The sequence below is a fragment of the Myodes glareolus genome, chromosome 8 (assembly GCF_982192425.1).
Source record: "Myodes glareolus chromosome 8, mMyoGla1.1, whole genome shotgun sequence".
Lineage (NCBI taxonomy): Eukaryota > Metazoa > Chordata > Mammalia > Rodentia > Cricetidae > Myodes > Myodes glareolus.
This window is the reverse complement of record NC_142033.1, coordinates 16,891,282-16,908,203: the sequence shown is the minus strand read 5'-3', so window position 1 is coordinate 16,908,203 and position 16,922 is coordinate 16,891,282. Positions and strand designations below refer to the sequence as shown.

General features: G+C 39.4%; 1 protein-coding gene across 1 annotated transcript; it reads left to right on the top strand.

The window, feature by feature from the left end:
- Alb (albumin) lies at positions 1-16,355 on the top strand. Its single transcript, XM_087908880.1, has 15 exons — positions 1-158; positions 842-899; positions 1,819-1,951; positions 4,348-4,559; positions 5,120-5,252; positions 6,176-6,273; positions 7,637-7,766; positions 8,789-9,003; positions 10,305-10,437; positions 11,507-11,604; positions 12,722-12,860; positions 13,197-13,420; positions 14,399-14,531; positions 15,084-15,145; positions 16,222-16,355. The coding sequence occupies exons 1-14, from the start codon at positions 80-82 to the stop codon at positions 15,123-15,125; spliced, it is 1,827 nt and encodes a 608-aa protein (XP_087765006.1). The 5' UTR covers positions 1-79; the 3' UTR covers positions 15,126-15,145; positions 16,222-16,355.
- The last annotated feature ends 567 nt before the right edge of the window (positions 16,356-16,922 follow it).

The window sequence follows — 16,922 nt, the reverse complement described above, 5'->3', positions numbered from 1 at the left end:
TTGGTTAAAGAAGTATATTAGAGCGGCTTTCCCTCCGTCCATCTCACCTTTCCTCTCAAGCCCACAAGCCTCTGGCACAATGAAGTGGGTAACTTTCCTCCTCCTTCTCTTTGTCTCCGGCTCTGCTTTTTCCAGGGGCGTGTTTCGCCGCGATGCACGTAAGAATCTTACCTTCTTTCCTGCTCTACTCTTACCGAACTTTCCTAGTGATGGAAGCCCTGTAGCTTTAAAGCTTGGGTTTCCCTTCAGGGCTTCTCTCCAGGCTTTGATGCCATTTTGCACCTGAGAACCCTTGTGCGGTTATATTATTAATAGACTTTAGACATCTTAGGTGACACTAATGAGGGGATTTTTTAAGCTTATTTTTAAATTTCTCTTAATCTTGAAGAAACGCTAGGCAAAGTGACTTAAGTTCTATCGAATACAGCTGAAGTCAGAATTTTTCCCAATCGCAAAGCCTGTTTACCGTACCCTGTTATACTAAGAACTAAAAGTGTGTGTTGTTTATTTTTCTAATTGGAGGTTCCATTCGTATATACTTTTATTTCAGGTTGTCTTAGTAGATACAGACATGACAAAAGCATTGAATCTTAGGTTTGATAGCAAAGCTATAAACACTTAAATTTTAAAATAATATTTTGGTGAAAGGACAGTCTTTTTAAATGCAGAAGGAAGGAATCATTGACAGCTTCATTTTTTCAAATAGCTATCAGAGGCCAGTGTCTTAAAGCAAAGGAATAGCTTAAGTTTGGGGATAGACCTATGAGAAGCAGCATTATAATTAGTTGTCTTCATCAATATTTCAATATGTTTTGTGGATTTTCTCTCCCTGTTCCCACAGACAAGAGTGAGATCGCTCATCGGTACAATGATTTGGGAGAAAAATATTTCAAAGGCCTGTAAGTTAAAATGTTGAAAGTCAATTTGATGTTTCTGGTAGTATTTCAAGTTCTAAAGTGCTTTTGCCCACCTTGAGTGTGCAAATTGTGGGGTCACACTGTCCAATAGCAATGTCTCCACTGGAAAGTCCTGTGCTGGGCAATATGGCAGCCAGAGGACACGTGGGTACTGGGTGCTTGAAACATGGCAAGTCTAACCAAGGGGCACACATTCAAATGATATTTAATTTTACTTAAACGTATCTAGCCACTTGTGATTAATGGCTGCTTTACTGGAGAGTGAGATTCTGGAGCTCACATCAAACTTGTGAAGAATGGAATCTTATTGTTCTTTCTGGAAAGGTCTAAGATGTAGCTCCTTGGGCAGCTAACTTGCTAATCATTCTTTACACAGGACAATCTCATGATCCCTTGAGCAGACTAATTTGTCTTTTTGTAGTACCAGGGCCTTACACTCATATGATGTAAGTGCTCTATAATTAAGTCATACCTCCAACCTCAAATTTTTTTTAATGTGGTGAAAAATGAGAAGCTAGTTTATTTTTAAAAGTTCAATAGTATCTTATACCTCCTATTACCAGAGGTATATGGATTAGAAGAGAAATAACCCCAAGAACTTGGGTAATGTCTAGCCTTGACCATGAAATCTATTTAGAACATAGTTTGTTTGTTTGCCCCATGGTCATAAATCTACTGACACACATAAGCATCTAGACTTAAGCATGGTACAAATCCATATTCTTTCTGCTTGGAAAGGCTCATCTTCCTGGTTAGACCTCAGAGAAGAGCTGCCCGGAATAGGTTTTCTAGCTAGTTGTGAGAAAGATATACAGCGTATAGCTGGTGTACACGTTCACAATTTGCTATTCAGGGAAGTCAACTGCTCCATATGAGAGCTTTATTTCTGTCTGTTCTTCAGAGTTCTGGTCTCCTTCGCCCAGTATCTCCAGAAATGCCCATATGAAGAACACATAAAATTAGTGAATGAAGTAACCGACTTTGCAAAGGCGTGTGTTGCCGACGAGTCTGCTGCTAACTGTGACAAGTCACTTGTAAGTGCATTCTGATTTTGGGGTCCCCTTTTTCTTTTTTTTATAATTCTGAGTGTTTCAAAGGAAAATAAATACTGTCTCCCACACCTAAGGCCCTGAGAACATTGCGGAAGAGGGGGCAGAAAGATTGTAAGAACCGGAGGACTAGGAATTTTGCTATGACATTGTCTCCTAGTAATGTCAGAAGCTATACCCCCAAAAGTCTCACCAACATGACTGCCCAAACATGAGCTTAACAATGACAATGACAATAGATGTGCCAAAGTGGATGAAAGACCACAAAGTCTCAACCCTACACAAAGAGCTATAGGCAAAGAGGAATGCTGGGAGCAGGAGAAATTGTCTTCTCCAGGGAAGAGAACACCAATTTGTTAATTCAATACCAATGGCCAATCCTGAAAACATTGTACAGACCAACAGACTGTATTTAGGAATATATATGTATACATATAAACATATATGTATGTATCAACAATTAATGAGGAATGAGATCATGGATCCAAAAGAACAAGGGAGGCATGTATGAGCGGGTTTAGAGGGAGAAAAGGGAAGGAGGAAATGATGTAATTATATAGTAATCTCAAAATATAAAGCAGTGATGAAAAGTTATTAAATGATTCAACTTGCAAGCAAGTGGAGACAGTCTAGGTATGTGCTAGCAGTTATAATATTTTTAATGGCAATTTGTCATTTGTACATTTTCTTTCCAAGCTCTAAAATCTGATTTCTGGTCACAGAGGCTATTAGTAATAGAATTCATATATATATATATATATTCATATATATATTTAATTTTTGTAGTGAAAGCCCTCTACCATCTTACTGTAGTTGACAATAGCTACAATACCATCCAGCAGATCTATAGAATTTATCTCGCTTAACTGAGATTCTATGCCGAATGATCTATAACTGAGTTCCTCCTTTCTTTGTCAGCCATGATTCTCATTTTGAATTCTGTGAATTGGACTCTCTCAGGTACCTTATTTGAGCAGAATCCCACAGAATGTGTCTTTCTGTGACTGGCTTGTTGCACTTAGCAAAATGTCCTCCAAGTTTACCCATGTTGGTACTAGTTGCAGAATGTTCCTTGTTTAAAGGCTGAAGAGTAATCCTTTGTTTATTGACTACGTCTTAATCTATCTACCCACATTCTCTTCATCCATTTGCTGGTGGTTGCTTAGGCTATTTATACATTTTAATTATTATAGGTAATGCTACAGTAGAGTAGGAGGGATAATGTTTTCTTGATATAATGATACTATGTGGAATCTTCAGAAAGTATCTGCTGATTTCTATGCTACTTGGTTACTTGGATAAAATTATAGTATAGCTCTTTATTTCTATTTTAGGGGAATGAATTTTTATATACAACTAAAAAGTGTGATTTTCAGTTATTTAGAAAAAGTTTTGCTCTTTATGGGTAGGACTTCAAAACCTGGGACCTGAGCTTCTCTGCCTGCCTCATCTCTGGGCAAAGTCATTTCTCAAACTTATCTCTAGGCCTTTTTGCTCTGGAAACCTTTCTCTCTCATTGCAGGGTTAGTACTTCACACAAAATAGTACAATTCTACCTTGTTATTCCTGAGTCAATTTTTTTAAGTTAATAAAGTCTGTTTAGATCAGTAAAATTTCCATGAAGTTAGATGAGTTTTATAACAAAAATTAATGAGAAAAGGAAGAATTATTTAACAAACGCAGTCCTTTGGGGTCATTGTTTCTAGAATAAAGAGGAGATCTACATCTTAATGTAGTAATTATCTAGAGTAGATTGTGTTATTCCTCAGTTTTACAGGGAGTCTGCTAAAAACTTGGGCTTATTCCAAAGGAACAGAGAAGTTCCTATTCATCCCTTCTACAGTTAAGTGAGAAGCCGTGTGAATACGTGGCTCAAGTTTAATTCACGCTCTCCTTCCAGAGCTAGTTTCCCTGATTTTTTTTTCATCATCTTGACTTTTTCTTCCAGCTTTTGGTGCCAGATAGAGGACATGTAGGGCGACATCCCTTAAGGACCGACCTGTCTGCTCCTCTGTTTCATTCACCATACACAGCACTGTGGCGTTTGACTATTCTGAAAATTACATAAAAACAGGCAAATCAAAGGAAAGTCAATGAAGGGATTTTCCTTTTGCTTTACAGTTTTAAAATATGATTTCTTTCATTAACAAAGTTTTTACACTTACATTTATTTTAAGTGGTATATAATAGCATAAAATTGTATATATTTCAAGGAGTTGTGTGATGCTTCAACATAGGGACATATCATCTTTATACCTACATACAGGTCCTGATTTTCTTACCCATGTTTTACCTGCACATTCTGTTCTTTGCACTGCTCTTTGGTTATAGAGAAAGTCAGGTGCCGGCAGGAGTTTGACATCTTCTGTTTTCCTCCTTAGCACACTCTCTTTGGAGATAAGCTCTGTGCTATCCCAAAACTTGGTGACAACTATGCTGAGCTGTCTGAGTGCTGTGCCAAACAAGAACCAGAAAGAAACCAATGTTTCCTGAAACACAAGGATGACAAACCCAACCTGCCCCCATTTGTGAGGCCAGAGGCTGAGGCCATGTGCACCTCCTTCCAGGAAAATCCTGCCTCATTTATGGGACAGTAAGTAACCAGAGACCTATGCTTTAAATAAAAAACTGGGCAGCAACGCTGCCAGGAACACCTATGCTAATAGTCATTAAAAGCCCAAATATCCAGCATCAAGCCTGGGAAGGTTTTACCTCAAGGTGATTTTTAAAAACCTAAACTTTGACACCACAAAACTGTTCACAATGACAGTAAAAAGATCAAGAATATTTTGATCTTGAAAACATGTATGACCTCTGTGAAAAATCTGAGGTTGAAAAGTTGCAAAATATTCTGAAGTGGTGCGTGTATGTGGTGTTCATGTCCTCTGGATCAATTTTGTTTTAGTCAGCAACATTATATCACCCAAATTTAACCATTTAGCGAAAAAAATGCACACGTGAATATTTTCACACAGATACATAAATTCAATCTCCCTTTCTTCACTTAAGAACAACAGAGACAGGCCATCACTCATGGTCGTACCGAGTGAAATTGGCCCATCACAAATCTTTGGGTTTTGTTGACTCATCACTTCTGCAGTGTTATGTGCTGTGGGAAGTGAGTGCCTACTCTCTTCTTTTTCCCTTCCTCAGCTACCTGCATGAAGTTGCCAGAAGACATCCTTATTTCTATGCCCCCGAGCTCCTTTACTATGCTGAGAAGCAAAATGCCATCATGACCGAGTGCTGTGCCGAAGCCGACAAAGCTGCCTGCCTGGGACCAAAGGTAATCCCTGGGCAGACATGGGCCGGAACCACGGTGTATTCCCAGCCTCAGCTTTCGGCCATCTTAGGGCCAGATTTGGGACATCTGAATCTCTGGATGAAACTTCTCTCTGTCATTAGAAAACCTTCTTCTCTCTTAGGTTACCAATAGATTTTGTTCTCATATCCTTTTTCCTTTAAGATCTAGCAGTGATGGTCTGGGAGCGAGTTCTTGTGTTTACTTATCTTCCCATTCTTGATGGTGGCGTCTTCTGTTGTATCAAAGCATTTGTTAAATTGGACAGCAAGGGCTAGGGTTTTTAAATTTATTTTTATTTTTTTAGTTGTTCTATGAGACACTTTTCTGGGGGTAGAATTCAAAGCAGAGAATTTTGCTGAGTCTAGAAGTTGGAATCCATTCCTTTCTTCCATAAATATTTACTTCATAAATCATTTGTTTTTCTTAGGCACTTACCCATTTTATGAAGGCTGATGCAGTAGGGAGTTAGATGAACTAGTCACAAAATACAGATTTATATGTCTATGCCCTGGGATATTATTAAAATTAAAAATTATTAAATTAATTTATTAAAATTTTAAATTATTAAATTAAATTATTAAAATCAAAGTCAATAGAGATCTATATGTATATGCCCTCGGATTCAGTACCTCTCCCTGGCAGTGTCTACCTAGAAACCTCCACTATGACCAGACTGATTTTCCTTCCCTTAGAAATCAAAAGGGAATATTTGTGAATTTATGTGCAAATTTTTTAAAATTTTCATTTTGATGGAAGGTGTATCTCAGTAGTAGAGTTCTTGCCTGATTTAAACTCCCCACCCAAACAAATGATTTTGGCAGAGGGCTGTCTGAACGTTTGAAGTTGTATGTGTGTGTGTAGAAATTGTCTTTTCCAAATTTTTTCAACTAGATTTCTTTCTGTAGCTTGATGCTCTGAAGGAGAAAGCGCTGCTCTCATCTGCCCACCAGAGGCTGAAGTGCTCCAGCTTGGAGAAATTTGGAGAGAGAGCTTTGAAAGCATGGTACATATTTTTTATATCACAGTTCACATCTTTATAATGATAATTGTTCAATCTACAAGACTGTGCATTTATAAGGTACTTTATGAAGAGTTGATAGAGGTGAACTCAGAATAACAGTAATAATTTGACAATTTTGTCTCAGTTTTTTGTCTTAAATCACCAAAGAATTTAGTTTTTTTTTGTCTAAAAGAAGACAGGTATTTAAATTCCATTTGCTTTGCTTATAAAGACTAGGAATTTCATTTTAAAACCTTAAAGATATACAATCAAATTCAGGGTAACTAATTTACTTATTTTATTTTCCATCAGTCTGAAAGTGACTGTTTTCATGTCCAGATAATTGAATTCAGCCATCAGAATTTTCTGACAACTCCAATTCTGTTCCTAATCTCATGTGTTTGCTCTACCCTCTCTTTGCTTTTTGAAAATTATGTAGCTGAACCTGGGAATGTCCTTTAATATACAGGCCAAGAAAAATATGCTTGCTCTTCTGGCACCTCTCCTCTTCATCAATAATGAATCAACACAATAGGAGAGAAAGTGGAGAAGGCAGACATTGTCCCTGTTTTCAGGACTCTGTCAGCGAGAATCATCCTCATCGAGTCATCCTTACCATGCAAATTCTTAAAGCCAATCAAATCAATAAATATAGCAACTCCAGCATGAAACAACACACCACTACACGGGTGATAGTTGGTTCTTGCAAAGGAATCTATATTGGAACTATAGAACTGAAAATTGTTTTGAAAATAAAGAAGATCTTGGCTTTTGGCTTTTTACATCTTGCCATGGAGCTTGGAGGCTCTCTGCTGGACCAATTTCTTGGCAGAATGATGCATGACAAAAACTCTCTAATTCTCTAGACATCAGGGATTTTCCCCCTCCACAGACCTTTAGAATTCTGAAAGGTGTATCTCTAGACAAAAGGTGATGGATCTTCATTTCCAGATGAGAAAATGCTTTCATATCATTACATAATTTAACCTCCCAGATCCTTTGATTTAGTGTACTGTAACACTATAAAAGTTAAAGCCTGCTTGGGGTCACACTGCTAAGATGTCATCAAGCCAGATTAAGGACTCAAAACCTGATGCTCCTCAGACTGCCACCCCTTTGGGAATTCACCTTTGATTTTAACTTTATGATGAATTAACTTTCCCCAGACCACTCCCATTCTTTCAGTAGATAATTCTGCCCAAAGAAAACCTATTAATGTCAGAAATAACGTTATAAGAACTAGTGAATTTTTATAATTATCTTCATTTCAGTTAGTGTTGAACCTTGTCATAAATGATCTCTTTCCATTGCTTTCTTACACATATAATATGATAGTAATTCTTTGATGGGGAAATTTTCTTTTTAGGGCAGTAACTCGTTTGAGCCAGAAATTCCCCAAGGCTGATTTCGCAGAAATTACCAAATTGGCAACAGACTACACCAAAATCACCCAGGAGTGCTGTCACGGCGACCTGCTTGAGTGCGCAGATGACAGGGTAAAGTGTCATTGTATGCTAGAGTCCGTGAGTGGACGCGCTTGGCTGCATGGGTGAACACAGGTGCTGGCTGACCTGGGCTCTGGGCTCTCCTTTACTCTACCAAGTTTCCTTACTTTGTGGCATTATCCAGGAAAACAAGCAAACAAACAAATCACCCCCCCCCAAAAAAAACAAAGCCCAAACCAAACCAAAAACAGTTGACTGAATTATTAAATGACCCGAAACTCTTTTGTTCAGCTGCACTCTGAGAAGACTTAATCGGAAAGAGAACAGTGACAAATGTCAGTTTGAAAGATGTTTTGGGGAGAGAAGTGGGTTGGAGATCACACAGATTGGAGAGGCTTTTCAGGAGAGGAGGCCGTTATCCCTCCACAGTCTTTCCCCTAATTAACTGTCTGTGTTAAGTACATAAATATTTTCTGTGATCTCACTTTATCCAAAGCTGTACCATCTTCTTCTTCACTTCCCCCTTCTAAAGATTAAAACAATAACAATAACAATAATCCAATGCCAGAATTTTCTTTTGATAACCCCTGGAAATCTTAAGTCGGATATTATATTATATTATGTGCATGCAAGCAGGGCCTGTAACTGTGCCCATTGCTCAGTATTTAATTATGTCTCATATTTTAGTGAGTTATTTAGTTTTAAAATGCCTACCCATAATTTGGAAGGAGTAAATCACCCTCAATTTTATGGAAGAAAAATAACCTGAATCATTATCTCAGTCACAGAAAAAGAACCTGAAATAGCTCAGTCATAGAAACATGAAATTAATAAGTGAATAACTTGTTCCTGACCAGTCAGTCAGTCTCTCTTGAATCTGACTGGAATGTTTTCGTCGTGGTGTCTTGAGTCCACAGGTGTGACGCAGTGCGTGGGTGAGAATGTGTTTACAGAAGCCCTTTGGTTGTGTGTGGTCCAGAGCAGGATGAGCGTGCTTTCCCCACACAACAGAGATGTGAGGGGAGACGCAGCAAAGACTGTTTCTCTTAAACATTTGTCTTTCTTTCTCACAGGTGGAACTTGCCAAGTACATGTGCGAAAACCAAGCGTCTATCTCTAGCAAACTGCAGCCTTGCTGTGACAAACCCCTGCTGCAGAAAGGCCATTGCCTTGCTGAGGTGGAGCATGATGACATGCCTGCTGATCTGGCTCCACTGGCTGCTGATTTTGTTGAGGATAAGGATGTGTGCAAGAACTATGCTGAAGCCAAGGACGTCTTCCTGGGCACGTGAGTAGATGCCTTTCCTTTCGTAGCTTTGTTGTGTTTCATTTTGTTTCTGAGACAGGGTCTCACTGGGTAGCTCTGACTGTCCTGAACACTCACTATGTAGACCAGGCTAACCTCAAACTCACAGAGATCCACCTGCCTCTGCCTCCAGAGTGCTGGGAATAAAGGTATATGCTGCCTGACCGGGCTCCTTTTATAGTTTTAACAGAGCTGCCAGGCTTTCCTTTGGAGTAACCATGACGTCTGTGGCACTCAGTAAAGTTGTTCTCCCTTGCCATTCTCAGCCTTTAAAATTTACCTGAAAAGTAGTTTAGGTATTTAAAAATATTGTTATGAAATCATACATGCATATAGCATAATCTCAGTGTTCCTTACTTCATAGGGATATTTCTAGAAATCTTTAGAAATATTCTATGAATATATAAATTATATGTATAACTTAAGCATAAGTTTAAGCATATTTCATAAATATGTAAAGCATTCAAACATATTATTTATTATTTAACTATCTACTTACTTATCTATAACTATCCATCTCTATGATAACAGCAAGGATATATATGTGTGTGTATGTTTATACGTATATATATAAACTAGTGTCATGTTGATATATATATTTATATATATATATATACCATACATATACATATAAACTCAGTATGACACTAGCTGTTTTGTACTTGGTTGAAAAGACCAGAATGTCACAGTGTGGTAAGACAGGATCCAAATAATAACAGATGATTGTATGTTTTCAAAAACAGCAACAAATAATTTTATCATTTTATTATTAGATTATGATCATATCATATGCACTAAATTGTGCTTAATAACAGATTTCGCTCATATGTAGAAACAAAAGAAACTTTTAGTATTGTCTGTATTTACACATTTCTTGAGCTACTTTGGAGACGTAGTTCAAAACAAATTAGATATACAGCAAAAATAACTATGACTCAAATATTTAATGTGTGCCAGTCTCTGTGTGCTTCTATAGAGTGCGCCATGGATTTATCCCAACCCACCCTGTGAGAGAGATGCTATCCTTCTTCCCATTCTACAATGGAGAAAGTTAATGCCCTGACAGTGTTGATATAGTCCCCATGCAGAACACTAAATACACTCTAGTGGCAAAGCTGAACCTGGAAAGAGTTATCTCTGGACCCCAAGTTTTTGCTGCTTAGTTTCCTACATGGAGCTCATTCCAATGCAGGGAACCTGGAATGTGACTCACTACTGAAATTAGTTATGTGAGTCTATTGCTTGCTCAGGTATCTAACTCAGTCTATGCTCCTCTTCACTAGGTTTTTGTATGAATATTCAAGAAGGCACCCTGACTACTCTGTTTCCTTGCTGCTGAGGCTCGCTAAGAAATACGAAGCCACCCTGGAAAAGTGCTGTGCTGAAGCTGACCCTCATGCCTGCTACGGCAAAGTGGTAGGTTTCCGTAAGCCCAGAACACAGCGGCGCCTGCCAGCGCTTCCTACAAGGAGAGAGGAAGCGATGAACTAACAGGAATTGACACGGAGGTCAATTCAGATGCTTTCTTGAGATGGAGGCACGCCTGAGCTCTTAAAGTTCTCAATCGTGATAGGATAAACACTTTGGGTAAAATGTAAGAAAATCTGACATAATCACTCTAGAAAGAGAAGGTTTGGAGAAAGGAAGGAATCTTTACTCACACAAAGCCCTTATTGTAGTTTTCCCCTTTTGATGCTCTTAAGAATAAAATAAGAGAGTAAATTCAAATGTCAACTAAAAGAGATTTATTTTGTTTACATTTAAAGACCGTTAACCCAACCCCCTAAACTGTCAGCTGTCAGCATTAATATCTCAAAGGAATTTGTATAGTTTATTTCTTTAAGATATTTTCAAACATTTTGGAGAAGGCTTTGGAGTAGTTTTAGGAGAAGTTATGCCAGCAGGTTTCTTGTGGAGAACTTCAGGCAGGGCTCTTGTAAGCACATACTGGTCTCTTAACTGTTTGGGGCAAGAAGAGAATCACAGTTTTAAAGGAGTTACTGAATGCCAGGCACCACCCTGAGACTTGAGTCTGGGAGTAGACTGTTTCATCTTAGAGACCTTGAGATCCTACTAGAGGGATTGCCTAAAAATGATGGTCATGGTCTATTGAACGTCTGCTGTGCACTAGTGCGATTTTAATTTCATTTATTTAGCTGGTTAACAGAGGAGTACTAGTTAAGTACACTTAATGTCACCACAGAGAGAACCAGTCTGAAATTTAGATATAGAGAAACAATGCACGACAAGAAAACGAGTCAGGTGACCTGGCTCAAACACAGTCCTTGAATTCCAGAGCCTGAAGATTCTTGTTGCCTTGTACCAAACGACCTTGCAAATAAAACGAACAATTTAAATATAGTATGACAGACATGACATGGAAGATCTCCTAAAGTGTCTTTGGGATGAGGGGAGGGAGAAATGCAAATGACCTAGGTTGGGCTCTCAGGAAGGGTGCTATAAACAGAGTTCTTTTCTGTTGCAGTTTGAAGAATTCCAGCCTCTTGTAGAGGAGCCTAAGAACTTAGTCAAAGCTAACTGTGAACTTTTTGAGAAGCTTGGAGAGTATGGATTCCAAAATGCGTGAGTAGTTATCGTCAGCTACTTTTCTTCCTCGATCAATTTGTAATTCTTTATATATGTATGTCACCCAGCATATGACCTTAGTAATAAAAACACATTACTTATAATCCCTATCTATCAAAAATTCTGGAGAGGATGTAACTTACATCACAGGATTGAGAGGACTAGACCCCTGTGTAATATAAAACACCGGTCTCTTGGGGACTCATAGCAAATCTTGACACAGTGGGATTATCCTTCAAAGGTAAGGTGGAGTTTATGAGCAAACAATAGAACAGTATTTGGTAGAACAAGACATTGGACAGCAGCAGCTCAAGAACTGATAGAAATGCTGAACACAGAAACACCGCAAAAGACTTAGATAACATGTGACTGTCATGTGAATAAGGCTTCACTTGGGAAAATGCTGGAATTTGGAAGTCACACCTGAACTTTGGTAGTCGGGAACTTGTATTCCTAGAAGATAGAGACGGAACTGTCTGCTAGAGTCACATCCCAGTCCGACAGAACCTTCCCTACAGAGGTAAAGAGAGGACACTGACAAGTCACATCTTTCCTTAAAGGCCATCTACACTTTCAGCTTCTGACTCTATAGGTCAGAGTTGACATCTTTTCTTCACTTGAGGAGATTACAGTCACATACTGACTTTTATTGCTTATGGTGCATTATTAAATGTTAGACATTATGAGGTGCTAGATGATGTGCCAGGCAGGCATTGTTTCCTTTCATTGGATCCTTCACGGTCTCCACTAAACCAGTGGTCTTTCCGCTGCTTAGTTGATCACAGTGCTGATCTGTGTAAGTTTGTGCTGGTTTTATTTCAAACAGCACTGAGTCCAGAGACACCATTAGATAGAGAACTATAGCTCACTTCTTTATGATGTTAGTGCAGATCTAAGACCAAGATCATGTGCTCCAGGGAGTTTTCATGGCCACTTAGTTGTTCAGGACAAGGTCTTTCTCCAATACTATGATATCATCCTAGAGAAAAAAATCAATTAGTGGGGAAAAAAAAATCTAAATTGATTTGGGGTAAATTTTCTCTTGTTGAAATATTTTACAGCAGGCCAGTTTCCTGCCTGAATGCAACCATATAAATTATTTTTTTTATAACAGGCTCCTAGTGCGTTACACTCAGAAAGCACCTCAGGTATCGACTCCAACTCTCGTGGAAGCTGCAAGAAACCTAGGAAGAGTGGGCACCAAGTGCTGTGGGCTTCCTGAAGCAGACAGAATGCCATGTGTGGAAGACTATGTGAGTCTTACAGAAATTACATAATGTTAGCAGAGCTGGGGTTTTATCTTTAGATATTGACAAATCTAACTTTTAGGAGCAAGGGTGTACTAATGTGTGTGTGTGTGTGTGTGTGTGTGTGTGTGTTAGCTGGGGCTTTGCCACCTATATTTAAATAAAAGAGAGGCAATGTTTATAAATCCCACATGTTTGGTTTCAAAGATAAATAAATGACTGTGCCAATCAAGGACAAATTCATAGCTGCTAAAACAATATGGCAGTTCCTCCAGTGCACCGGAAAGTGGGTGTCTGTGGATTTCTAGTGACTGTTCTGCTCCTCCGCCTGCACTTCTTTAGCTCTCTGCCATCCTGAACCGTGTGTGTGTGCTGCATGAGAAGACCCCAGTGAGCGAGCAGGTCACCAAGTGCTGTACTGGCTCTTTGGTGGAAAGGCGACCTTGCTTCTCGGCTCTGCCAGTTGATGAAACCTATGTCCCCAAAGAATTTAAAGCCGAATCCTTCACCTTCCATGCCGACATCTGCACACTTCCAGACAAGGAGAAGCAGCTAAAGAAGCAAACGTGAGTGATAGTTTCTTATTGCGGGTATCTCTAGTGTTGAGAGTGAGACCTGTCCATTGGATGTGTCTAGTTTGATGCAGTGTTTGTATTCCTGAGAGAGAAGAGTTTAGGTGTTGGCATTACTGGGTTGAAAAAGTGTCAAAGCTTTTTTACTATTGGAAAAAAGACTATTAAATGTTTTCATGTGAATTATCTTTAATACGGTGGGTAAAAACCACAACAGAATAAAATTCTAGTCGAGGTAAAGTAGATAATGCTAAATAACTAACGGATGAATTTGCATAGGTATAAAATTGGTGATAGAAATCATAGGAGAGCTTATTTCAAGAGATGAATAATTAGCTGCAATTGTTCCATGATGAAGCCGTACCAGATGCAGGACAGAGCCACAGGTGTGACTTCTGAGGGTTGGATAAGAACAGCTGGAAGCACACATAGAAGGGTAGACTCCTCATTCTCTCGGGAAAGGTTCCAACAGTGTGAGATGTAGCCGGAGGTTGTCATCACCTGTGGGGACCTGTGATTGCGGTTCGGAGTAACAAAACCCATCCCCCACACAGCTCTTTTCTCCAGTACCCTTTGGTCTGTAAATATCAACGACAGAGACCCAGCTTGGCTTCTTTTCATTTTTATAGCATCCCCATTATTAGTGAGCCAAATGGGGCAGACATTAGAGAGAAGAATTCCATAGATGAAGTGCAAAAACAGAAGTCTTTCAGGAAATCTCCTGCAACTACATAAGAGACAGCGTGTCTTGCACCAATCATTCAGTTGATTCAGTCCTAGCAGAGGGCACTTACTACCCTCACATGCAGTCAAGACTGTTAAGGCTGGCAATGGCGTGCTGGGTCGTCAAAGCCAGAGTCACTTGAATCCAAGACTTGTAACTTTAAACTGTGACCTCGCCATCCTTGCTGTCTTGTGTTCCCGCGTGGGCGTAACCGTCCCTTGCTGTTCTTACTTTCTGTCCGAATGCAGCGCCCTTGCCGAGCTGGTGAAACACAAACCCAAGGCTACCGGTGACCAGCTGAAGACCGTGATGGGCGAGTTCGCGGCTTTCTTGGAAAAGTGCTGCAAGGCTGACGACAAGGAGGCCTGCTTCTCCGAAGAGGTAACAGAGCGCTTTGCATTTTGCTGTATTCAGTTTCCATTCTTGTGCATTTGGTCAGGTCGGGGCTTAGAAGCTCTCATGCTGAGTAACATGCTCAACCTAGACTGTGTTCGCTGCAGAGCTGTAACCCAAGCTGACTTACATAGCTCTTAATTTTTATCTCCTACCGCACCGTGGCGTATCGAATGCTTATCATGGCCACCCTGATCCAAATTTATGGCACTTATGAACATAGTTAGAAACATTTGTAAAGCCCAAAATCATTAACTCGTTTCAACCTTAGCCTGAAATGTTACATTTCGAATCGACTTAATTCACACATGAAGGGAAAAATTTACAATTGCATGTCTGAATCATTTCACATTTCCTCCTGTGGCCTAATGACAGTTTATTCTTTTGGATACAACAGATGTCAGTGAGCTTTCTTTTAGGAATTCTAGCTGAATTTTACATTAGAGGAGCTAGGCTTGTGAGTTTCCTCCTAACTGTGGAAGTGCAAATCTAAGTGTCTTGCTAATATTTGTCTAACACCTATCATTTCTTTGTGTTCAGGGTCCAAAACTTGTTGCTGCAAGCCAAGCTGCCTTAGCCTAAATACATCACAAGCATCTCAGGTAACTATATTTGGGGTTTTGAAAACTGATCATAATCATCTTTCCTAAGATGGCCAAGATTTGTTGACTATTTGCCAAGAGTCCATAGACTAGCACCAGCCACCGCTCTTAGGCTCTCACGTGTGTTCGCCGATTTGGGTTCTATTTGCAGATAAGAAAATAAATACATAAAGGTCTAGATTAATGCAGTTTACCCAAGGGAGAGAAGGAGTAAAAATCCAGAATTCAAGCCAGCCCTGAAGAGTTAATCATGGTTCTGCTCTAATTTACATGATATACTGCGTGGAGTCACCCACTTTAACCCAGCCAAGGATATCCTCAGATTAAAGCTGAAGTCATACAAAAGAGCATATGGGGTAAAAACAGTTGTGTATTATTGATTCTGCATAGTTGAGCCAATAATTCTGTAATTCATTTCACCAGTAAATACAATGAAGCTATCAACTGGGGTTCCTGTTTCATACGAAATGATCTGCTTCAGAATCTCTCAGGTGTCACATGCCAAACTTTGACAGCATTTATTTTCATATTTCAAAATGGCCTCCTTTAAAAATATAGATAATTAAGCACAGCTATGTTGTTCAATTTTGTTTATAATATTTTGAAACAGAATTTTAAAGACATATCAACAATGGAATAAGATGGCACATCTTATTTTCATCCCCATATGAAAACATATACATTCTGTGTATTCAAACAAAGGACCTACAGATAGAGGGTTATTTCAAAATCATTACCATTTAGAAGGAAAAGGAAACTTTGTTGCACTCTGAGAAGACAGCTTTCATTTGTAATAAATTAGGTAATAAGTAGGTCTTGAGAAATGGTGAGACCTCTGACTTCGAAGCTTGAGGCCTCTGACGGGACCAGTGATAACGAGAATGGTCACAACAAGCATCAGTGTGTCATCTGCCCACGGAGTGAGGGGGTTCAGCTAAGTCCAGGTCATGCTTAGGCTGTCTCCACTGGTGGAAACTGCGAAAAGAGTCTAAGAGATTCGACATTTCTAAAACTGTATTTGGAAAATATACTTCATTTTACAAAGATTGCTTAAGTTTCCTCTTTTTTTTTTCCAGTCTACCCTGAGAAGAAGAGAGACCTGAAGACTCCTCTTTTGTGTTGGTGTCAAATCAACACCCTAAAGAATATAAATTTCTTTAAACTCTTGACTTCTTTTCTCTGTACTGCAATTAATAAAAAATGAAAAGTATCTACTCTGTGGTCTGCGACTGTATTTTCCAAAGGCATGCTCCCCCTGACAGCTTCATTGGCTTTGGGAAATAATGGGCATCCTTCCCCCTGAGAGCTTCGTAGGTATTGGGAAAAACACAGGCACGCTTCCCCTGCACAGTCTTGTAGGCTCCGGAAAGGCCTCAGTTTTCTCCCTTCCCTTTAGCAGAGATGCTAGATCCTATGGGCAACAAGATGAGAACAAATGTCAACACTCTCCTGAGCTATGGGCAGTGAGCATGGAAATGAATTTCGACATGATGAGAGTTCTGAATGAGACTAAACACTTATGAACCATGGCTTTCCCTTGTTAGTGGGTCTCTCAGACTGAGCTGGGGACGGAGGCGATAGGAATGACTTTAAAGGTGGCTAGTTGAACTTACAAAGTGATCTGAGAAAATTTTACTACAGTTCAGGATGATAGGATAAAGATTTGAGAAGCAATATGAAAGAGAGGACTGGGTGATTGGAGGGCTGCTGAAGCACACGGGGCTGGTACAGCATAGGACATCTTGATATTTGCATGCAAATGGGTGGAGCTAGAAAA